The 25,222-nt window shown below is 47.5% G+C and overlaps 1 protein-coding gene across 6 annotated transcripts in view; it reads left to right on the top strand.

The window, feature by feature from the left end:
* MCF2L2 (MCF.2 cell line derived transforming sequence-like 2) overlaps window positions 1-25,222 on the top strand; it is a 207,151-nt gene that overhangs the window by 121,582 nt on the left and 60,347 nt on the right. For all 6 annotated transcript variants that reach the window (XM_083739151.1, XM_083739155.1, XM_083739152.1 and 3 more), the window contains 3 exons: window positions 10,312-10,378; window positions 10,687-10,802; window positions 11,541-11,610. In XM_083739151.1, coding sequence (XP_083595277.1) covers window positions 10,312-10,378; window positions 10,687-10,802; window positions 11,541-11,610 — 253 coding nt within the window. The remainder of the gene's footprint in view (window positions 1-10,311; window positions 10,379-10,686; window positions 10,803-11,540; window positions 11,611-25,222) is intronic.

Here is a 25,222-nt window from a genome sequence, read left to right as displayed (position 1 = left end):
TGACGTGATGGCAGATGTGTTCTGCTTGGCTAGATGCATCTCAGGTGTCCCTCGGCCCTGGACATACTTTCTGCATTAATACACAGGCCTCCTTATACCACGAGACCCCTTCTCCCCGATGGGCAGTTGGAGGGAAGCGCCCTTTGAAATACTTCCCTGTGATTCTGCATGCTTTCATGTTGCTGTGGGGAGTTCCTGTGAGTCAGAAGCGGAGCATGGAATGGGAGCTGTTTACAATACAGCATTTCTATAGCACCACACCGTTAAAAAAATTCTGCGAAAGGTTGCACTTTTGCTTTGGAAGATCAGGTTCCGCAAGATTGGTAACCAGATTGGCTGGTGGTGATGTTTGTCTTCTACCTTGATTTGTGTCGCAGTACAAATAAAGTCAGGGTCTAACCTACCTGTTACGTTAATGGTGTGATTTAGCAATCCAATATTTTTTTTAATACCAACCGTGCTGGCGGGATTGGGGAGAAATTGTTCTTGCCAATTCAGAGTAGAGATGTAAGGTTTAAGGTTTCCTTTTCCGGCATGACAATTAGCATTAAAAAAGAGGGGGGAATCCCATTGGCCCCAATAGCAACTTTCCCCCCAAATGTTAATTGTCACATGGCAGGGCGGTTTTCAAGAAGGTGGAAAGCTTCAAGTTGTGTTGTAGGGCAAATGATAATATACTCTGCAGCGACTCTTTAACTGTGGTTCCTTCTCTGCTTGACAGGGGTTGGAGAAAAACAACTAGAGTGGTACCTCGGGTTACATAAGCTTCAGGTTACACACTCCGCTAACCCAGAAATAGTGCTTCAGGTTAAGAACTTTGCTTCAGGATAAGAACAGAAATTGGGCTCCAGTGGTGCAGCGGCAGCAGGAGGCCCCATTAGCTAAAGTGGTGCTTCAGGTTAAGAATGGACCTCCGGAATGAATTAAGTACTTAACCCGAGGTACCACTGTACCAGACTTTTAGAAGACATCTGAAGGCAGCCCTGTTTAGGGAAGCTTTTAATGTTTAATAGGTTATTGTATTTTAATATTCTGTTGGAAGCCGCCCAGAGTGACTGGGGAAACCCAGCCAGATGGGCAAGGTATAAATAATAATTTTTATTTTTATTATTATTATTATTATTAATGACACTTGTGGTCCCTCCAAACTCTACAATTCTATTATTTTACTCCAGTGCTTTCCATTAGCAGGAACAAAAGTGCACCCTAATAGCAAAATAAATAAATAAATGGATTTCTCACAACATATATATATGTTGTATATATATATATACACATTCTGAGATCTTCCTGGTTTTCAGAAAGAAAAGCAGCCCCAACCAACACACTAGCCCAAAACAGCCGGAGGACATCAGGCTGAGGAAGCCTGTGGTGTAGCAAAAGCTTTGGTTGTGTGCACGCCATTCATTTAAAACACATTTAAAGCAATCCCCCCCAAATAATCATGGGAATTATAGTGTATCCTTCTCAGAACTACAGTTCCCAGCACCCTTAAGAAACTACAGTTCCCAGGATTCATTTGCAAGTGTTTTAAATGTGTAATGCACGGACAGATAACTTCCCATAAAACAAGCTAAGCGTTAAGTTTCACCATATGCGAAGCAAGATCCAGCTATACTGGCTTTGGCAGGCCTAATTAGGGACTTGTGCAACGTTCTGAAGCTGAAAAACCATATCATTATTATTGTGGTATACCTGCCGGCTCACACATATCTCGTGTGCCTATAAACAGTCAGATTAGCTCTAATTAAGAAATGCCGCAGTTCCTTTGAGCTTCCCTAGCAAGCGCATGTTGCCAAAACAGCAGTGCTGGGGTGGTTGGGCAGTCATGGTTGTTGGATGAATGAGGAGGTTTCATAAAGAGCTTGGAGAAGAAAGAGAGCCAAAACAGACTTCTGACGACTATGAGCTTTTTTGGTGTGTGTTGTTTGGGTCAAATGTCCCCCCCGCCCAATCGCTCAGAGAAAAACAACCACACACCATTGCTGTAAGTGAGGGATGGCAGAGCAAGATGATGTTTGCGGAAGTGCACTTGGTTGGAGTCGCAGTGGTCACATGGCTTCCTTTACAAGTCCTCTCTGAAGATGTAATAAGGGAGAGCAACAGGGCCTTTGAAATGCCCCATCAATAGCACCTGAATAAGCAGGCTGAGCATGAAGAAAAAGCTCACCTGAATCATAGAATCATAGAGTTGGAAGAGACCACAAGGGCCATCGAGTCCAACCCCCTGCCAAGCAGGAAGCACCATCAGAGCACTCCTGACATATGGTTGTCAAGCCTCTGCTTAAAGACCTCCAAAGAAGGAGACTCCACCACAATCCTTGGCAGCAAATTCCACTGTCGAACAGCTCTTACTGTCAGGAAGTTCTTCCTAATGTTTAGGTGGAATCTTCTTTCTTGTAGTTTGGATCCATTGCTCCGTGTCCGCTTCTCTGGAGCAGCAGAAAACAACCTTTCTCCCTCCTCTATGTGACATCCTTTTATATATTTGAACATGGCTATCATATCACCCCTTAACCTCCTCTTCCCCAGGCTAAACATGCCCAGCTCCCTTAGCCGTTCCTCATAAGGCATCGTTTCCAGGCCTTTGACCATTTTGGTTGCCCTCCTCTGGACACGTTCCAGTTTGTCAGTGTCCTTCTTGAACTGTGGTGCCCAGAACTGGACACAGTACTCCAGGTGAGGTCTGACCAGAGCAGAATACAGTGGCACTATTACTTCCCTTGATCTAGATGCTATACTCCTATTGATGCAGCCCAGAATTGCATTGGCTTTTTTAGCTGCCGCAACCTGGACACAACCTTCCTCCTCATAAGTCATTCATCCAAGAATCCAGGTTCCATAGGTAAAGGTAAAGGGACCCCTGACCATTAGGTCCAATCATGGCTGACTCTGGGGTTGCGGCGCTCATCTCGCTTTATTGGCCAAGGGAGCCGGCGTACAGCTTCCGGGTCATGTGGGCAGCATGACTAAGCCGCTTCTGGTGAACCAGAGCAGCACACGGAAACACCGTTTCCCTTCCTGCTGGAGTGGTACCTATTTATCTACTTGCTCTTTGACGTGCTTTCGAACTGCTAGGTTGGCAGGAGCAGGGACTGAGCAATGGGAGCTCACCCCATTGCAGGCATTTGAACCGCCGACCTTCTGATCGGCAAGTCCTAGGCTCTGTGGTTTAACCCACAGCGCCATCCGCGTCCCATGCTTTCCCCATAATAAGGACTGGTGGCGTGAGGGTCGGAGAGCCCCTGCACTGTTGCCGCACAGGCAAAGCCTCATCTCAAGAGCGGGCAGAAGCAACATTTGGGGAAAGGGAAATAGAGAACACAGTTGCACACTCATTTCAAAACATGCCCACCCACGTGCACAAACAACATGGACCATAGCTTTCACTTTAGATCATTTTATTGCAAACCACTATGTACAGAAGCATGCTGTGAAACCACCCCACCCCCACCAGCTCCTGTGCATTTCAAGGGCAACGTGTTTGTACACACACAGGTAATGCCAGATAGCTATATTTGGGCAAATTTGGGTACAAAGTCAACATCCACAGCTCTATCCCTGCAGCAAGACAATTAAATGTTGCAATCGTTCTGTTGTGTTCTCTGACTTATCTCTTAAACAACAACAACCACCCAGCCTTTTGTTTTGCTGAGCAAGGGTTCCTAAGAAACCAGGTGGCAAATGATGGGTTTTGTGCGCCCTGGTTGTTATCAGCATTAGGCTATAAGGATGAAACACCATGTTAATCACAGGCAGTTCCTCCCTGCTCAAACAACAGCTGCTCTGCATGTTCCTACAAGAGACCTCACCACCATTTCCCAATCTATTCCTGCTCTCCCACTTTGCAGCTACTTTTGAACCCACTGGGCTTTCTAGAAGCCCGGCACCCCGATGCTTTCTGGCTGAGAGTCAGCCTGCTATTGCTGCTCACATTTACTGTGCCACTGAATGCCACTCCTAGAATCATATATAGAGTTGGAAGAGACCACGAGGGTTTTTGAATTCTGAATTTTTTGTTATTCACGTTTTATACTGTATTTTATGCTGTTTTTTGTTGCATCAATTAAGTGTTTTAAATTTGTTGTTAGCCTCCCTGAGCCCGGTTTTCTGAACTGGGAAGGGTGGGGTATAAAAATATTATTATTACTGTTATTATTGTTGTTATTATTATTATCATCTAATGCAGCCCCTTGCAATGAAGGAATCTTTGCCCGACATGGGGCTCAAACCCACGACCCCGAGATCGGCCTCATGCTCTGCCAACTGAGCTATCCTTGATAGTTTACGAAATTTACCAGCTGCCCTTCACCCAAAACCAATTCTAGGGCATGCATATATCAGATAAAAATATACAAGCAAACAACAAAGCATCAACATGCATAATGAGTCCTCATCCCCTTGCCTCCCTGCCGTACCAGGCTGCAGGTGAGAATTTCCAGGGAGAAAAGCGAACACCCATATTTTCTTCCCCCCAAGATTAAAGGCATTATGATTGTGCAAATGAATCTGGCTGAATGCTTAATAAAGAGGTTTTCTGGAAGCAACGTCAGACTTGCACTCCAGCAGTTGCACCTGAAACCAACCTCGCTATAACCCTCACAGAAGCTATTTTCCTTTGGTTTGATCTGTAGACTCTCACATATCCCTGTTTATTTCTTTACAACTGGGAAACCCAGGAAGATGGGCAGATCTTTTGTTCTTCCTCTTGGTTGCGCCTCCCTGGGATCTTCCTTTTAGATTCCTTTATTTCATAAAAATATGCAGCTTGACTGCAAAAAATGAACAAAGCACTTTACAAAAAGAATAAAGCAATAAAATTATCAATAAAAGCAGTTACAAACAGCAATTTAAAACATTTTAATGAAGAATTAAAGTCAGTGATGAGCTCAAGACTGATTACGACACATGGAGATGTTAATCCATATCTGCATAATCTTGTCTAAATGAAAAAGATTTAAGCAGGTGCTAGACACAGAATAGACACAGCAAACTATGGCAAGTTCTTAAAAAAATGGGAGTGCCTGATCACCTCATCTGTCTCCTGAGAAATCTCTATGTGGGGCAAGAAGCTACAGTTAGAACTGGATACGGAACAACTGATTGGTTCAAAATTGGGAAAGGAGTACGACAAGGCTGTATATTGTCTCCCTACTTATTTAACTTATATGCAGAATTCATCATGCGAAAGGCTGGGCTGGATGAATCCCAAGTCGGAATTAAGATTGCCAGAAGAAATATCAACAACCTCAGATATGCAGATGACACAACCTTGATGGCAGAAAGTGAGGAGGAATTAAAGAACCTTTTAATGAGGGTGAAAGAGGAGAGTGCAAAATATGGTCTGAACCTCAACATCAAAAAAACGAAGATCATGGCCACTGGTCCCATCACCTCCTGGCAAGTAGAAGGGGAAGAAATGGAGGCAGTAAGAGATTTTACTTTCTTGGGCTCCATGATCACTGCAGATGGTGACAGCAGTCACGAAATTAAAAGACGCCTGCTTCTTGGGAGGAAAGCAATGACAAACCTAGACAGCATCTTAAAAAGCAGAGGCATCACCTTGCCGACAAAGGTCCGTATAGTTAAAGCTATGGTTTTCCCAGTAATGATGTATGGAAGTGAGAGCTGGACCATAAAAAAGGCTGATTGCCAAAGAATTGATGCTTTTGAATTATGGTGCTGGAGGAGACTCTTGAGAGTCTCATGGACTGCAAGAAGATCAAACCTCTCCATTCTGAAGGAAATCAGCCCTGAGTGCTCACTGGAAGTACAGATCCTGAAGCTGAGGCTCCAGTACTTTGACCACCTCATGAGAAGAGAAGACTCCCTGGAAAAGACCCTGATGTTGGGAAAGATGGAGGGCACAAGGAGAAGGGGACGACAGAGGACGAGATGGTTGGACAGTGTTCTTGTAGCAACCAGCATGAGTTTGACCAAACTGCGGGAGGCAGTGGAAGACAGGAGTGCCTGGCGTGCTCTGGTCCAGGGGGTCACAAAGAGTCGGACACGACTAAACGACTAAACAACAAACAGAATAGAGCGATGAGCTTGCCTGATATCAAGAGGCAAGGAGTTTCAAAGTGTAGGTGCTGCAACACACACACACACAAATATTTCTTACAAATGGGGAACAAGTATTAGGTGGCACCTGCTAAGTGCCGGTTCTGCTAATCAAAGCAGTTGAGTGGGGTAAGGTGATCTCAGTTGTTAGGGGCTTTATATACTAATAATAACACCTTGAACTGGTAGCAAACTGGTAGCAAATTAGCAACCAGTGCAGGTCTCTGAGCACAGGTGTTGTATGTTGCCAGGATCTCACTGCTGTCAGTAATTGTGCTGCAGCATCCTCCGCTAATCCAACCCAATGCTCCTCCGTAAAAGGAAAGTGGGTCTCCACGGCCCCAAACTCTCCTGCCCTTTTAACTTTGTCACTTCTGCCTCCCTGCCTGTTCCCAGAACATATTCTCCAACACTGCACAGACACTTGTATGCTTGGGACACACATTCCAGTGGGGTAGCTGTTATTAGCCTTGTTACAACAAACAGAAGGATTGCGACGCCTTAAAGACAAACATATACATTCTCTCTTCTTATTCTTCTCTTGGTAGCAGCTTCATTGGAATCAGAGCTTAATAGAAAAATAAAATTGTAGAGTTGAGAGGGATCTCAGGGGTCATGTAACCCAACCCCCGCAATGCAGGAATCTCAACTAAAGCATCCATGACAGTTGGCCATCCATCTTCTGCTTACAAACCTCCAAGGAAGGAGAGCCCACCACCTCTCGTGGAAGTCTGTTCCACTGCCAAACAGCTCAGAAAGTTCTTCCTGGTGTTTTAGTTGGAATCTCCTTTCTTGCAACTTGAATCCGAGTTGGGTCTTACCCTCCAGAGCAGGAGAAAAAGAGATTGCTCCATGTGACAGCCCTTAAGATATCTGAAGATGGCTGTCGTATCTCCTCTCAGTCTCCTCTTTCCCAGGCTAAACGTACCCAGCTCCTTCAACTATTCCTCATCAGGCTTGGTTTAAAGACCCTTTAACATCTTGGCTGCACACACATTCCAGCTTGTTGTCAATATCCTTCTTAAATTGTGGTGCCCGGAACAGGACACAGTACTCCAGGTGTGGTCTGAACAAAGTAGAAGAGAGTGTACTATGACTTCCCTTGATTTGTACAATTTACTTCTGTTAATGCAGCCTAGAATAGCATTAGCTTTTTTTGCTGCTGCACCACATTGTTGACTCATGCTCTGAGTATAGAGACAGCTGAAACCACAAGTCTTTCCCTCCAGCTGCTTCCTTCTTGTAGTTTCCAGCCCTTTAGCAGGTTTCCGTAGCACCGCCTCCAGTTTCCTGTGCATCAATGAGGTGATCATCCCCAATACTAAGTAATATTGTCTCTCTCCCCACCAGGACCTAGTTTGAAGCTCTCCTGATCAGGTTCATGAGATTCTGAGGAAGCACTTTCTTCCCAACTGTTCTGAGGTGCAACCCATCTCTCCCCAAAGCCCTTCCTCAACGAAGTAGAGACCATGGTCCCAGAAGCCAAAACTTTCACGACAATGCCACCTGTACAGCCAGTGGTTTTACTTCCAGTATTTTCCTCTCTGTCCTGTGCCATGACCTTCAACAGGAAGGAGTGGTGAAAAGGGCCCTTCACTTTCCTCCCCAGAGTCTCTTAGTCCCTAAGACTAGATCAGATTCAAGATAAAGTATTGCTGAGGAAGTGAGCTCCTGGCAACAAAACCCCAAGACTATCATTGCCTTGCATCTTTGCAGCCTCTCCACCCCCTTCTCAAAGATCGCTGCCTGCACCCGATTTCCTCCCCTTGCCGCAAGAGCCTCTCCATTCATTTGCTCTGCAAACATCTCCCTGCATAGGCTTTTGAGGCAGGGTGTGTGAATCAACAATTTACCCAAACAGTTTGCTTATATAAAAAAGCACACAAACTTCGGTGTTCAAATAGAATGTCTGATCCCACAAGCCCTGTTCCCACATTCCCTTCGTACACCACCATCTCCTGCCCCCACTGTCTGTGGGCCTAACCAGTTCCACCCCTCTGACCTTGGTGCATTCAGAGAAGGTCTGAAGCAGGAACTGGCTATACATGTATCGGACCCACCTCCATGTGAATCTGGAGCCCAAAGGCTCCACTATAATAACTTCTGGTCTATGCTGGGAGGTCAGAGGGGCAAGAGCCAGCTGGCTGTGCAAACATCAGGGCACTAGGAAATGCAGCCTCTGCAACTCCCTCAACGCATTAGCTTTTCTTTTTCTTTTTGCATGGAGGGGATGCCTGCAAATGGGTGAAGCAGTGCACTGACATGAGGGCAAGAATCATGTCCGCACCCCGGAGATTTGACAGGGCGGTTTTACAGTTCAGTCTAAAAGTGTCAGACCAACCAGCCTCCTTCTCCTCCACAGCTCTTCCTTTAAACACACCTCTCCCTACCTCTAACCCACACTCCCCTTCTTTCATCCCCAAACCTCCTTTTGATCCTCCATGGCACGGCAAATCCCACCTTTAACCCCAGCCCCTTCCACCTGCCCCTCCCCAATTCCTCCTCCTCTCTGGCTCCCCCCACCCTCACTGGAGGCTTAAAACTGCCATGCTTAAAACCTCCCTCTCTCCCATATTGCCACTCATTCCCCCTTGACTCCCAGCCAGTTCCACCTTCCCCTCCCCAGTTCCTTCTCTTTCCCTCCCCGCCCACCAGAAGACTAAAACTGTTATATTTACCTGCCATTGCTCACTCCCCCCCCCACCTCCCAGCATCACACTCTTTTTACAAGAGCAACCTTACCCTGCCCCTGCCTTTATAACCTTGGGAAACAGCCAATGAAAACAGACTGATGACGCATTGCAAATTTATTATACAGTAAGATAAATCATTTATGTGACAAAGTAGAGAGCCAGTCCAAGAAACAGGAAGCAGAATTGTTTATATTAAATCGTAGTGGTGTGTACCTGTCGCCAAATCATATCATATTGAAAATGATCACATGCGGTTAAGTTAAACGTTGCTTATTTGGGTCACTTGTTAATGTTTCTTTGTTGTGAAGAACGGTGTTGGGAGTCCTGGAAGTATTAATTAGTGCTGACAATGAATGGGGGCCCAGCTACTCATATAAATGTTTTAAGAAGGCATACCCAAAATCCAGGCAAAACAGGGACAAAACTGAACAATGATTTGCCAGGGTCAGGTACAATCAGGACTACAGAGAGAGATGACTGATGACAGGCCATTTCAGTGGTGGTTCCCTACTTGTGGAATGCTCTCGTCAGGGAGACTCGCCTGGCACCATCATTACATAAATTTAGATGTTTGTTTTCCACCAGGCCATTGGCTTTTAATTATCTGTGACCTCCTTCAGTGAGTGGGATTTTTTAATCCTGCTTTAAAGGGGGGGGGGGAGAACCTGTTTTAGATTTTTCTATGTTTTGCTTTATGCTGGTTTTAATGGATGCTCTTTAGTTATTGTTCTAAGATGCTTTGTGTTACATTGGTTGTTTTTTTTTAAAAGGACCAATAAGTTTAATATAGATCTATTCATTGGATGTGGCATGGCAGAACAGGATCTAGAATTTATATCCCAGTGTGAAAAGGGATCCTCTCTTTTCTTTGGCTACTTCCAAATCTGGAGTACTTTGCATCAACAGTGTGGTATAGTGGTTAGTGTGTTGGACTGAGATTCTAGTCGGAGTGACTTTGGGCCACTCACTGACTCACAACCTCACCACACAGGGTTGTTGTGAGGATAAAATGGAGAAGAGGCTTGGGTTCCTTGAAGCGGGAGAGGAAAGGCAGGATATCTGAGCCTTTGGGCTTGCCGATCAGAAGGTCGGCGGTTTGAATCCCCATAACGGGGTGAGTTCCTGTTGCTCGGTCTCAGCTCCTGCCAACCTAGCAGTTTGAAAGCACGCCAGTGCAAGTAGATAAATAGGTACTGCTGCAATGGGAAGGTAAACGGTGTTTCCGTGCCCTCTGGCTTCCATCACAGTGTTTTGTTATGCCAGAAGTAGTCTAGTCCTGCTGGCCACATGACCCAGAAAGCTGTCTGTGGACAAATGCTAGCTCCCTTGGCCTGAAAGCGAGATGAGTGCTGCGACCCCATAGTTGCCTTTGACTGGACTTAACCATCCAGGGGTCCTTTACCTTTACGTATAATGTTTTTAAAATACTGTGCAATGATCAGCCTTGAATATAAATTTATTACTTCACCTTCTGCAAAGCAACATGTATTTTAAAAGCACGGTTTAGCCGAAGAAACTACTATAAATCTCTCTCTCATCTTTTTCTTTTCTTTAGCCATATAATAAATGAACTGATAGAAACAGAACGGGTTTATGCAGAGGAACTTCAAAGCATAATAGAGGTAAGTTGAGTATTTGCGGAAACTGAGGGTGAAGACAGATGGGAGGGAGCTTTCACATACCCTCCAACATTTCTCCGATGAAAATAGGGATGTACTATTCAATAATAGTAATAACAATATACTATTATTACAAATTAGATTATTATAGATTGTGGGTGTGATGCTTTGCTCAGATTCATGGTTGAGCTTTATATGCAAACCATTGCTTTTCTTAATTGGCAAAACAGCAGCAATAACAACATCCTAACCTATATTATTACCCTTTTGTTCTCACCATGTAACTCTTTCCCCCCTCTTATCTTAAACAGGGCTATGTATCTGAAATGGACAATCCTGATTTAATTCACTTGATCCCAACGGCAGTGTCAAACAAGAAAGAAGTTCTTTTTGGAAACCTCTCAGAGATTTATGAATTCCACAACAGGTTTGCACACTTCCTGACATGCTGTTCTGCTGGTGCTTTAAAACAGAAATTGTGGAGCAGCCCACATGGATGCTTTTGTCTGCAGCCTTTGATATGTGATAATTTTGCCTTGCAAACAATCATCTTCCAGCACCAGTCCCCAGGGCTAACTTCTGATCATCCTTGGCTGAAGCTATAGACCATGAGTAGGCAAACTAAGGCCCCGGGGCCGGATCCGGCCCAATCGCCTTCTAAATCTGGCCCGTGGACAGTCCGGGAATCAGCATGTTTTTACATGAGTAGAATGTGTCCTTTTATTTAAAGTGCATCTCTGGGTTATTTGTGGGGCCTGCCTGGTGTTTTTACATGAGTAGAATGTGTGTTTTTATTTAAAATGCATCTCTGGGTTATTTGTGGGGCATAGGAAGTCGTTCATTTTTTGTTTCAAAATATAGTCCGGCCCCCTGCAAGGTCTGAGGGATAGTGGACCGGCCCCAGCTGAAAAAGTTTGCTGACCCCTCCTATAGACCAACCTGGTGCTCTCTGGATGTTTTGAACTACAGTTCCCATCATTTGTAGCCAGCAGGAGGGGGAGTAGCAGGATGGCCCCCAAACATGATGTAGAATCCTTTACAATATATGCAATTGGCTTCTGGTAGATATTTCCTACCAGGCCTGGATCCAGGTGGGGGTTTGACACACAAATGCAGAATGACATAAGTTCTCCTCATGCCTCTTTTGCTTTTATCTCCATTCCAGAATCTTCCTCAAAGAGCTGGAAAACTGCATTGAAAACCCAGAGCTTCTCGGTCGGTGTTTTTTAAAAAGAGTAAGTGAATGTCAGTTGCTTGGTTAATCTGGTTTGTGAGGCAGGTGTGTGAACTAGGCTTCTGCAGCATTTGGTCACTCAGCAGTCAAGTGGCCGTTAGCCAGATTGTCAGGGCTGACACAGGGCTGGGCCCATATGTTCTGAGGCGTCACTGGCTGCCCCCCCCCCCCATCCAGGACATCAACTGGATGCATGGGTATCCGGCACCGTTGTTGCACTAGGACTTCGCTATTCACCTGCCAGGAGCACAGACTACATCCTTCCAGGCAAGCCCCTGGAACCCAGCATTTTAAAAGGCAGCGTGAAAGTAGGAAGGTCAGGTGGTACCTGGTGAGGAAAATTTCTTGTCACCACCCCAATTGATTTTTTTTTTTTTTTGCCTGCAAAATTGGTTTTACGTTATTTCATATTTTCTTACAAAGGAATAATAATAAGTAGTAATAATAAAAAAACTTTTATTTATATCCCACCCTCCCCAGCTGAAGTCACGCTCAGGGCGGCTAACATCAGATACATAACATTGGTATAAAATCAAACAATAATTAAATTACCTCCTAAAAACATGTCAAAACCAAACTGAAGTCTAATTAGATGGCTTTCTGCAAGGTTAGGGTTGGGAACAACAAGTGCTCCACTGAATTGAAATTTCAGCCTTCACGACAGGAAAACGGCTAAGTAAAGAGCTATTTTCGTGGAGGACGGTGAAGAAATTAACTGATATGCATGAAATTTCATATACAGCTATATAATTCCTAGCGTAGTAAGGTAAGACCTTTGGAGCAGGCATTTTCTAAAAAAAAAAAAAAGTTTTTTATGAACTGCCCTAGTAGGGCAGTAATTGTACCTTGATAATTTGTCACCCCCCTCCATGATGCAACCTGGGGCGGACGGGCCCCCCACCCCCCCTTCCTACACCCCTGAGCCCCACACTGCTTTTTTTTGTTGCTCCTACTGCATATGTTGGAGGGATTGTCTCTAATGCAGAACACTAATTGGCAGTAACATAGAAGCATAGAATTGTCAAGTTGGAAGGAGCTCTGAGGGTCATCCAGTCCACCCCTGCAGGAATAACATGGCCAGGGCTTTGGTACACTGCATGCATTGACACAGATGACACCAGTGCATTCCTTTTTCTGTGTGGAAAGCATTATATGTTGATGCTGTCTCTTGTCACACTGGGCTGCAAGAAAGGTCTGTGGTCAGCTGTGTGACCTGCGTTTCGATTTCTGTTCTCAACTATTATCGTGAGGGGTCCCACTGCTTACAAAAAGCAGCATCAGACAATGTATAAATTGGACTCGCAGACTGTCTGTCTGGACTTCATATGCAATGTGCTAAAAGACAACCCTCACTTTTGCAGGGAGAAACGTGAGCATAGATGCATTTGTCATCCTGTATCTTCATAAAGGCTGTTTTGCACCATAAATGATTTAACCTAGCTTGTGAAATAAATACACTGAGGGATGGTTATCTGATCTCCACCACTCCAGCCTTCCACCCCCTGCACTGATCATGATCCTTTCATTTTATTGCAGCTTGATATAAACAGGTAGCTTGTGAAGCTTCTCCCAGGATGCATCTTTCTGCCGGAAAAAGTTCCCCCATTTACATTCTTGTGTCAGGCAGCTGTTGAAATTACAGAGCCAGTTTTAAAAAATGCAACTTGTCCAATATTAGGAATAAGTTTCATTTGTTGTCGTTTAATCGTTTAGTCGTGTCCGACTCTTCGTGACCCCATGGACCAGAGCACGCCAGGCACTCCTATCTTCCACTGCCTCCCGCAGTTTGGTCAAACTCATGCTGGTAGCTTCGAGAACATTATCCAACCATCTCATCCTCTGTTGTCCCTTTCTCCTTGTGCCCTCAATCTTTCCCAGCATCAGGGTCTTTTCCAGGGAGTCTTCTCTTCTAATGAGGTGGCCAAAGTATTGGAGCCTCAGCTTCAGGATCTGTCCTTCCAGTGAGCACTCAGGGCTGATTTCCTTCAGAATGGAGAGGTTTGATCTTCTTGCAGTCCATGGGACTCTCAAGAGTCTCCTCCAGCACCAGAATTCAAAAGCATCAATTCTTCGGCGATCAGCCTTCCTTATGGTCCAGCTCTCTCTTCCATACATCACTACTGGAAAATCATAGCTTTAACTATACGGACCTTTGTCGCCAAGGTGATGTCTTTACTTTTTAAGATGCTGTCTAGGTTTGTCATTGCTTTTCTCCCAAGAAGCAGGCTTCTTTTAATTTCGTGACTGCTGTCACCATCTGCAGTGATCATGGAACCCAAGAAAATAAAATCTCTCACTGCCTCCTTTATAAGTTTCATGGCGCAGGAATATTGCTGCATTGTTAGGCATGGTTCCAGTAACTGCTACTGGTAGCAACTACAGGAAACAGGGGATGCCATACTGGAGGTGTGGGGAACCTACAACTCCCTCAATCCTTGGTCCTTGTCCTACTTGCTGGGGCTGATGGGAGTTGTAGTTCTGCAAATATCTGGCAGGCCAAAAGTTCCCCACCCCTGTCATATTGTTAGCTTTAGGAGCAGGACCAAGAGGGTTGAGGAGGGGAGGGAAAGGAGGGGAGAGGCCAAGAGCCCCCAGAAACCTGGAGCCTGCCAGGCATGTTTGGATAGCTCAGTTGGTTGAGCATGAGACTCTTTATCTCGGGGTTATGGGTTCAAGCCCCACGTTGGACAAAAGATTCCTGCATTGTAGGCTTGAACAAGATGGCACTTGTGGTCCCTTCTAACTGTGATTCTATGACCACAAGAAGGATGGGGGTGATGAGAATAACACTCTCTTTGTGCTAGTCCCAAGCATCAGGCAGTCTGCTGGCTTTCGCAGATCCAGAGGCTATTCCCTAGGCCTAGACCAACCTGCTCTTCGCACAGCCTTCTCAGTGGTGGCACCCCATCTGTGCCGTTCCATTGTCAGAGAGAGGCCTGCCTGGCACCAACACTGTTTTCCTTTCAGTGCCAGGCAAAGGCATTTTTATTCTCCCATACTTTCCAACATATTTTAACGGGGCAACCCTATCTATCTGTCTATCATCTATCTATCTATCTATCATCTATCTATCTATCTATCTATCTATCTATCTATCTATCTATCTATCTATCATCTATCTATCTATCTATCATCTATCAATCATCTATCTATCTATCTATCTATCTATCTATCTATCTATCTATCTATCTATCTATAACTATCTATCATCTATCATCTATCTATCTATCTATCTATCTATCTATCTATCTATCTATCTCAGTGTTTCCCAACCGGTGTTCCGCGGCACACTAGTGTGCCGCGAGAAGTTGCCGGGTGTGCCGTGGGAGGGAGGCGGGCGAGTCGGGCTGCTTTAGCCCCGTGCCTGCTCTCCCAGCTGGAGAGGTGACGCGCGCCTATGGAGGCTCCTGCCATAGGCGCGCGTCACCTCTCCAGCGGGGAGAGGGTCGCGGGGGGCTGCTTTAGCACGCACGGGGCTAAAGCAGCCCCCCGCGACCCTCTCCCCGCTGGAGAGGTGACGGCGCCTATGGCAGGAGCCTCCATAGGCGCGCGTCACCTCTCCAGCTGGGAGAGCACGCACGGGGCTAAAGCAGCCCCCCGCGACCCTCTCCCCGCTGGAGAGGTGACGCGCGCCTATGGCAGGAGCCTCCATAGGCGCGCGTCACCTCTCCAGCTGGGAGAGCACGCACGGGGCTAAAGCGCGACCGTCTCCCGGCTGGAGACTCGGGGCTGGGGCGGGGGAAGCCCGAGCTTCCCCCTCCCCCAGAACGGGACCCAGAGCTCTGGGAGCTTGCGGGGCTGGGGGAGGAGGAAGCCCTCCGCCAGCCTCCAAACCATGTTGGGAGACAGCGGGTGGGCGCGCTACGCCTCTCCCGCTGTCTCCCGAGTTTGCGGGGCTGGCGACGGGGAGGAGCAGGCTTCTCCCCCCGCCAGCCTTCTAACCAAGTCGGGGGACAGCGGGATGGCGGCGTTCGGACGCCCCGTGCTCCGCGCTCGTGTTGGCAAGCCTTGCGCACCCGTGGGGGCGCGTGGGGCGCCCTGAAACAGAGGGTTCCCCATGCTGCGGACTGTAGCCTGCCGCCCGAGCGCCCCTCGCGCCAGGCAGACATGGGCCAGCCCCACAAGCTTGGGGGACAGCGGGGAGGCGCAGCACCGCCATCCCACTGTTCCCCGACCTGGTTTTGGGGGGGAAATAAAGGAAAAAAATTTTTCCTTTATTTCCCCCCCCCCCAAAAAAAAGTAGGTGCGTCCTATGGGACGGAGCGTCCTAAAAATACGGTACTTACTATTTCATAATAAAGTAATTATAAAATACCGGTACTTTCTTTGTGTTTATTTGATGCCTATTAAAGAGAGTTACTTTATATATAGTCAATATAGGCACAGAGTTAATTTTTTAAACATTTTCTAATGGTGGTGTGCCTTGAGATTTTTTTCATGAAACAAGTGTGCCTTTGCCCAAAAAAGGTTGGGAAACACTGATCTATCTATCATCATCTATCTATCTATCTATCTATCTATCTATCTATCTATCATCTATCTATCATCTATCTATCTATCTATCTATCTATCTATCTATCTATCTGGAAGTAAGACTCAATGAGTAAAATCAGACTTACTGTATCAGGTATGTGAGCATAAGATTGCATCCTCAATGTACTTTTATTGTTTTAATATGTCACTTTTTAAGTGCGGAGTTTGTTTTGATTTTGTAAACGTCCACACAAGTGTGGACATTATTTATTTTAAATTTTAAATGCATAAACAAATGGTTACATCCAAGGAGCAGACCATACTGCTCTCCCCCAACTCTGATAAGTTGGCAACCGTATGGAATGATTTATCTCCTTATCATGTAGTCTGGATTCATTTATCTCCTTTCCCCTTTTTTTTCCTTATTTCCTTCTGCACATTTTGAGAAACTAATAGAAGCCCCCCCCCTCTCTCTCTCTCTCTCTCTGTGTGTGTGTGTGTGAGAGAGAGAGAGAGAGAGAGAGAGAATTCTGAAGGACAAACCTTCCTTCCTTTTGTGCGCAAACGGCAAAAAATAAATGCAGAGAATTGCCTGCAACTGTTGTTTCATTGAAGTGAGGCAGTTCCAGTGTATTCCTGCTCATTCAGCGGAATATTGACATCCATCCTGCTGTGGATTTCCCCGTTCATCGTAGCCAGAGACAAGTGCTTTGCTAGAGACAGAGAAAGGAACAGCATGGGAAGGCTGGACAAAGGCTTGCTCGGACTGGAAACTCCAGCTCTGCAAAACGATGTTGCCTAGGAAGAACAGCTTGCTTTTAAAAATAGGGCTCTGCTATCTTTAACTATATTGTGTCTATTTGTGCAGATGGAGACAACCTCCGGCCTAGGGGGCTAATTAAGCCTGCCAGACCTCCCAGTTTCGGCTGAGGTAGACACTGCTGGGCCAAAGGGGGTTTGCAGGCACCTGCAAAACCCGTGTCCAGTGCTTCTTAAGTGCTGGGAGTTCACTAGCCACCAGGGCTTGCATAATATGGTGCCTGAAGCGTTAAGCATGCTCCCACAAGGCAAGACACAGTGATAACAGCAAGAACTTTTATTGAACGAGCAGAACTGGACAACAGGGGCAAAGCAACTGCTTATATACATTTCTGAAGACCTGGGCCACTCCCACTCTCTCTTTTTTTATAATTAATTTTTATTCAGTTTCCAATATACATTCTATCCATATTTAACATCCATTTCTAACATATACATCTTTTAGACTTCCCTCAGCCTATCTGGCAACTTTCCATATTATCACAATTACTCACATTTCTTAAATTTATATTGCGCTTTAACAATCTTAATCTTATCATATCTTTTAAGCAACATTTCTACCAATCATTTTCACAGAGCTTCTTGAAAGCCAACAAGCGTTAATTGCTCCTCACATAAATTTTTGATATACTCTGTAAATTTATTCCAGTCCTCGGTGAATCTCTGATCGCATTGGTTCCGAATTCTTCCCGTTAATTTGTCCATTTCTGCATATTCCATCAATTTCATTCTCCATTCTTCCCTCGTCGGCATTTCTTCCTGTTTCCATTTCTGGGCCATCAAAATTCTAGCTGCTGTCACGACATACCTAAATAACTTCACATCCTTTTTAAAAATTTCATTCCCTAATATTCCTAATAAAAATGCTTCTGGTTTCTTAACAAAAGTATATTTCAACATTTTCTTCATCTCATTATAAATCATTTCCCAGAAACCTTTCACTTTCTTACATTCCCACCACATGTGATAAAATGTTCCTTCTTTTTCCTGACATTTCCAACATTTATTACTAACTTTATACATCTTACCAAGTTTCACTGGTGTTACATACCATCTATATATCATTTTCATAACATTTTCTTTTATTGTAGTGCATGCAGTGAATTTCATTCCTTCTTTCCACAATTTTACCCACTCATCAAATTGTATATTATAACCAAAATCTTTAGCCCACTGAATCATAACTGATTTAACTTCGCCGTCCTATGTATGTGTTATGTACTGAGTTGAATAGGATCCAAACTGCAGCAGTCTGATTGGTCCTAGAACAATAGGATCCAAATTGCAGCAGTCTGATTGGTCCTAGAACAATAGGATTCAGAATGCAGCAGTCTGATTGGTCCTAGAACAATGCAGCAATATGATTGGTTGGCAGGAACCACCCAATCATGTTCCAGATATAAGTGAATCCACAACCTGATTGGCTTACAGTAGAATTCCAGAATTAGCCAATCATGTGCAGCCCATTGTGTAAATAATGTATATAAAGCAGATACTTTGAGGGGACATTCATTCATTCCTCCTCACCACTATGAGCTGAATAAAGAGCATGAAATCACTTTGCGACTCTGAGTATATTTCACTGGCGACGAAGGTGGGATCCCGCTGAGCTGACTGCCACACACAGCACCGCAGCACCGCCACCTGCCGCACCGCTGCCTCGCACCGTGTATCCAGGCTTCAGCTCCGGGACCCAAGGAACTCAGAATGGCAACCGACAGCAGCTTCTCGCCGTTCAACCCAGCATCTGGAGACTGGGAAGCGTACGCCTCCCGTTTCACCTTCCTCCTAGAAGCCAAAGGGGTCACCGATGAAGAAGATGCCAAGAAGAGGGCGATATTCTTCAGCGTCTGCGGAGAGGAGACATTTGAAATCGCCCGGGCTCTCCTTGCGCCTGAAGACGTTGCTACTGTTCCATACAAAACAATAATGGAACAGCTTAAGGGGCACTTTTCGCCACAGCCCTCAGTGGTGGCTCGTCGAAATGCCTTCTACGCAAAGCGGCAAGCCCCTGGGGAAACCATAACTGGGTTTGTGACCTCTCTCCGCCAAGCCGCCCGGTTCTGCAACTTCTCAGAGCTGGAGAACATGCTTCGGGACCGCCTCGTCGGTGGCCTGAAGGATGAGAAGCTGCAACGACGCCTCTACACTAAGAAGGACCTAACGTTCCAGGTCGCTCTGGAGGAGGCCCTGGCAACGGAAGCTGCCAAGAGGTCGACACAAGAGGCACGGCCGAGCCTGCCATCCCAACCGAGGGTTCACCACGAAGACCTCACCGACGACTCAGGATCTGACAGGGAGGAAGTGCACCGAGTACAGCAGCACACTCAAGCAGCCCACATACCACAGCTGCCTCGACGAGAAGGAGGGAACTGCGCAAGCTGCGGGGAAAGTCACGAGAGGAGGACCTGCCGTTTCCGCAACGTAGAGTGCAGGCAGTGCAGAAAATTGGGACACATCGCCCGGGTGTGTCGGGCTCGGCCCACCCGACGCCAGGCATCAGAGGACCAATCCAAGAGCCCCAGGTCCCGGGGCCCAACGCACCAAGGCAACTCGACGGAGCTCACGGACGTCCAGGTATACCAGTTGCCCTACCCCAACATAGAGAAAATTTATGTAGAGGTACGGATAGAGGGGGCCCCATGCCGCATGGAGCTTGACATGGGTTCAAATCTATCCATAATCTCGGCAAGGACCTTAAGGAAACTGTGTCCTACTGGGGGTCCCAAACTCAGGCCGGCCCCATTCACCCTCCGGGACTTCCAGAAACGTAAGGTCCCCACAATGGGGGTGGGGACCTTCAGGGTGCAATACCGAGGGCGGACGCGGCAACTGGACTTGCTTGTGGTCAAGGGCCCCTACATTAGCTTACTGGGATTGGCATGGTTTGGACCACTGGGGCTAGCCATCACCGGGGTGAACCACACTACCTTACAAGTGGACGTGGATGCCATATGCAAGGAATTTCCAGAGGTTTTCGATGGGAAATTGGGACAGTATACGGGCCCCCCCATTGCTCTACAGCTTGACCCCGCAGTACGACCGGTCAGGCTAAAGGCCCGCCGGGTCCCGTTCGCCCTGAAACCCCGTATAGACGAGGAATTGGACCGGCTTGTGGAGCAAGGAGTGCTGGAGCCGGTGCCTAATGCCCCCTGGGAAACCCCAATCGTCACACCCGTCAAGCCTAATGGTTCAGTCCGCATCTGCGCAGACTACAAATGTACCATAAACAAGGCCCTCACGGCCCATGCATACCCAGTGCCAGTGGTCAGCCATGTCCTTGCCACCCTGGCTGGGTCGAAAATTTTCGGCAAGCTGGACTTGGCCCAAGCATATCAACAGCTTCCAGTAGATGAGGCCACAGCAGAGGCACAGACAATTGTGACGCACAGAGGAGCATTCAGGGTAAAGCGGCTGCAATTCGGTGTCAGTGTGGCACCAGGCATATTCCAGAATCTAATGGACTCGCTCCTTAAAGGGATTCCTGGCGTCACCCCCTTCTTCGATGATGTGTTGATTGCCGGGCCCACACCAGAGGAGTTTGAGGACCGCCTCCGCACCGTTCTGCACCGTTTCCAGATGGCGGGTCTCAAGGTGAAGCGGGAAAAATGTCTACTAGGAGTGCCTCAGGTGGACTTTCTGGGATTTATGGTGGACGCAGAAGGGGTCCACCCAACTGGGGACAAGGTACGGGCCATTTGTGATGCCCCAGCGCCCAAGAACAAGACTGAACTTCAGGCCTTCTTGGGACTATTGAACTTTTACCATTCCTTCCTTCCCCACAAGGCGGCGGTAGCGGAGCCCCTACACAGACTCCTGGACAAGCGGGCCCCTTGGGTGTGGGGCCAGCGCCAGGAGGCTGCATTCCAGGCAGTCAAGGACCTGCTTGTCTCAAACTCGGTCTTGGCACACTTCGACGAGAGGCTGCCGGTGGTGCTAGCATGCAACGCCTCGCCCTATGGCATTGGCGCTGTCCTGGGACACCAACTCCCGGATGGGAGAGAGGTACCGGTAGCATACTTTTCCCAGACACTCAACGCAACCGAGCGGAACTACTCGCAAATAGACAAGGAGGGGCTCGCAATCGTGAAGGGAGTAAAAAAATTCCATGATTTCTTGTACGGGCGGCCCTTCACCGTGGTGACTGACCACAAGCCGTTGCTTGGCTTGTTTGCTCCCGAAAAGCAGACCCCCCAAGTGCTGTCTCCTCGTGTCCTCAGGTGGTCAATTTTCCTTGCCAGCTACCAGTATGCACTGATTCACCGCCCGGGGAAGGCGATGGGCCATGCGGACGCCCTCAGCAGGCTACCACTACCAGAAACAGGCCCTGACCCAGCACCTGCACAAGAGGTTATGAGCCTGGAGCTGCTTCCTGACCGCCCCATTCAGGCACAAGAAGTTGCACACCATTCCAAGAAAGATAGGGTCATCTCCCGGGTCCTGGACTGGGTGTGGAGGGGATGGCCCAGCAGCAGTCCTGGGCCAGAATTCGCTGGCTACACAACCCGCAAACATGAACTGTCGGCCCACAAGGGGTGCCTGTTATGGGGAAGCAGGGTTGTTGTTCCCCAGCCCCTCCGCAAAAGGGTCCTCACAGCCCTACATGAGACACACCCAGGGGTAGTAAGAATGAAGGCCCTGGCCAGGAGTTATGTGTGGTGGCCAGGGATCGACGGAGAGATAGAGGCCTGGGTCAAACACTGCCAGGCCTGCCAAGAATCCCGCCCAGATCCCCCAAGGGCCCCAGTCCAGTCCTGGGAGTCCGCCCGAGCACCATGGTCACGCCTGCATGTGGACTTCGCTGGCCCCTTTCAGGGGAAAACATTCTTCATAGTGGTGGACTCCTACACCAAATGGCTGGAAGTTGCACTGGTACCGTCCACTTCTACATCCGCAGCCATCCAGGTACTACGCAGGCTCTTTGCAACCCACGGGCTCCCTGACACTCTCGTCTCAGACAATGGGACTGCATTTACGTCAGGAGAATTCCAAACCTTCACAGCGCAGAACGCCATCCGCCACAGCCGTTCGGCGCCATTCCACCCTGCCACCAATGGCCAAGCAGAACGCATGGTGCGGACCACCAAGGACACCCTTCGCCGCATGACGCAAGGGGATTGGGAGTACCGCCTTGCCACATTCCTCCTAGCACAGCACAGCACCCCCAGCTCAACAACTGGCCGGAGCCCCGCTGAACTACTAATGGGTCGGCGCCTTGCAATCAGATTGGACCGCCTTCACCCCGATAGAGCTCAGGATGAGGTAGTGGTGGGGGAAGGCAGGAACCCCCGGACCTTCAAGGCCCAGGACCCAGTGTACGCAAAGAATTTTGGGGCAGGCCCAGCATGGGTACCTGCCACAGTCACCAGGGTCACTGGCCCCGTGTCGTACGAGGTGCTAACGGATGGGGGGCAATGCTGGCGCCGCCACTGCGACCAGATACGGCGACGATTCCCGGGAGAAAACCAGGAGGAGGAAAGGTCAGAGGAGTCCCAAGGGAACAGCGGGGCAGTGAGGCCCATAGAGCAGGAGAGGGCAGCAGGAGAGGCAGAATCAGTAAATACAGAGAGGACCCGTGAGGCCGAAAGGACACCGGAGCCAGAACCACGACTGAGCGAGCCGGTTGCGCCAGACCAAACAGGCCCATCACAGCCAGCATCCTTGGAACACGAGCCAGAACCTGAACCCCGGACCAGGGAACACCCCAGGCCACAACGCACACATAGGCCGCCGGCGTACCTCGAGGACTATGAATGCGACCTCCCGGGCAGGACTGGAACTTAGAGGGGAGGGGTGTTATGTACTGAGTTGAATAGGATCCAAACTGCAGCAGTCTGATTGGTCCTAGAACAATAGGATCCAAATTGCAGCAGTCTGATTGGTCCTAGAACAATAGGATTCAGAATGCAGCAGTCTGATTGGTCCTAGAACAATGCAGCAATATGATTGGTTGGCAGGAACCACCCAATCATGCTCCAGATATAAGTGAATCCACAACCTGATTGGCTTACAGTAGAATTCCAGAATTAGCCAATCATGTGCAGCCCATTGTGTAAATAATGTATATAAAGCAGATACTTTGAGGGGACATTCATTCATTCCTCCTCACCACTATGAGCTGAATAAAGAGCATGAAATCACTTTGCGACTCTGAGTATATTTCAGTATGCCACTCAAGTAATAATTTATACATTTTTGATGGGCCACTCCCACTCTCAACGTGATTGGCTGTCTAAACTTCCAAGCTGCGAATCATAACCTAAGAGTTTAAGGGCCAATGGTTGGAGCCCAAATCCTGAAACGTTCTGTGATTGGATATCATGTTTTGAATCAGAACACACGGGTTCAGATCCTTGGTCCAGACTGAAGCTTAGGCAAACATAGTCCACTAGATACAGAGCAGTGCCTTTGCCCCTGACATCATTTTGACATCAGGTGCTGCGTCAGGAAGATTTTGGGCATCACATGACAGGACAGAGTTTCAAACAAAGCCTACATTCCCAGCATGTTCACACTCCTATCTCAGCGACGTCTACGCTGGCTTGGTCATGTGTACAGAAGATGGCAGGATCCCCAAGGATGTGCTCTATGGGGAGCAGGTTTTAGGCCTGTTGGCAGACCAAACCCGCATTACAAAGATGTCTGCATACACGACGTGAAGGCTGGCAACATCAACCCTGCTGTGTAGGAATCCCTTGCAGACGACTGCAGTGCCTGGAGACAGACAGTCAGGTTGTGTGTCCACAGCAGTGACCAGAGGAGGAAGCACATAGAGGATCACAGAGAGAATAAATGCCATGGTGCATCTCCAACAGTGAAACCAGACACCTTAATCTGCCCCAGCTGCAACAAAACATCTCTCTCCCTTATCATCCCCTGCAGCCACAGCAGGCGCTGTAACTCTTCAATGGTCTGACTTCACCCCCAAAAGCGCACCCCTCCATTGTCTCCTAAGATAGACAGATGCCAACAACAGATTGACATCAGTGTCAAACTTGATGCACGGGGTAGAACAGACAAGGATCTGACTCGCTGGCTGAATCTAGCTCCCCATCCCTGTGATAGGGATGTTTTTAACATGCTTATGGTTTTAGCAGTTCTTGTTTTTATCTGTGAGTTGCCTTGAGTCCTGTCGGGCGAAAAGGTGTGGTATAAATAAACAAACAAACAAGCATTTTTATTATTAGATTTTTACGATTGCATTTTTACTTTCGTTGTGAATCGCTTTGGGACTTTTTGCAGTGGGAATTAATATATAAATACAGTCATATAAATACCTCGGGATACAGATGCTTCAGGTTGTGTTTTTTCAGGTTACGGACGCTCCAAAACCTGGAAGTACCAGAACGGGTTACTTCCGGGTTTCGGAGGTCGAGCATGCGCAGAATCACTAAATCACACTTTGCACATGCGCAGAAGTGCCAAATCGCAACCCGCGAATGCGCAGACGCACCACTGCGGGTTGCGAACACTGCAGGTTGCGAACGTGCATCCCGCACGGATCATGTTCGCAACCCGAGCGTACACTGTACAGTGGTACGTCAGGTTAATAACTTAATTCGTTCCGGAGGTCCGTTCTTAACCTGAGACTGTTAAGAACAGTGAGGTACCACTTTAGCTAATGGGGCCTCCCACTGCTGCCACACAATTTCTGTTCTCATCCTGAAGCAAAGTTCTTAACCCGAGGTACTATTTCTGGGTTGTTTTTTTTGTTTAGTCGTGTCCGACTCTTCGTGACCCCCTGGACCAGAGCATGCCAGGCACCTCTGTCCTCCACTGCCTCCCACAGTTTGGTCAAACTCATGCTGGTAGCTTCGACAACCCTATCCAACCATCTCATCCTCTGTTGTCCCCTTCTCCTTGTGCCCTCCATCTTTCCCAACATCAGGGACTTTTCCAGGGAGTCTTCTCTTCTCGTGAGGTGGCCAGAGTATTGGAGCCTCAGCTTCAGGATCTGTCCTTCCAGTGAGCACTCAGGAACATTTCCTTCAGAATGGATAGGTTTGATCTTCTTGCAGTCCATGGGACTCTCAAGAGTCTCCTCCAGCACCAGAATTCAAAAGCATCAATTCTTTGGCGATCAGCCTTCTTTATGGTCCAGCTCTCACTTCCATACATCACTACTGGGAAAACCATAGCTTTAACTATATGGACCTTTGTTGGCAAGGTGATGTCTCTGCGGAGTCTGTAACCTGAAGCGTCTGTAACCTGAAGCGTCTGTAATCCGAAGCGTCTGTAACCTGAAGTACCACTGTAGAGCTAAACCCAAACCTTATAATCACCTCCAAGCTAAATGCCTGCTCAATCCTCTTACCTAGGGA

The sequence above is a fragment of the Podarcis gaigeae genome (assembly GCF_964106915.1).
Source record: "Podarcis gaigeae genome assembly, chromosome: 5".
Classification (NCBI taxonomy): Eukaryota; Metazoa; Chordata; class Lepidosauria; order Squamata; family Lacertidae; genus Podarcis; species Podarcis gaigeae.
Note: the sequence above shows the minus strand (reverse complement) of the source record. Positions and strands in the feature narration are given on the sequence as shown.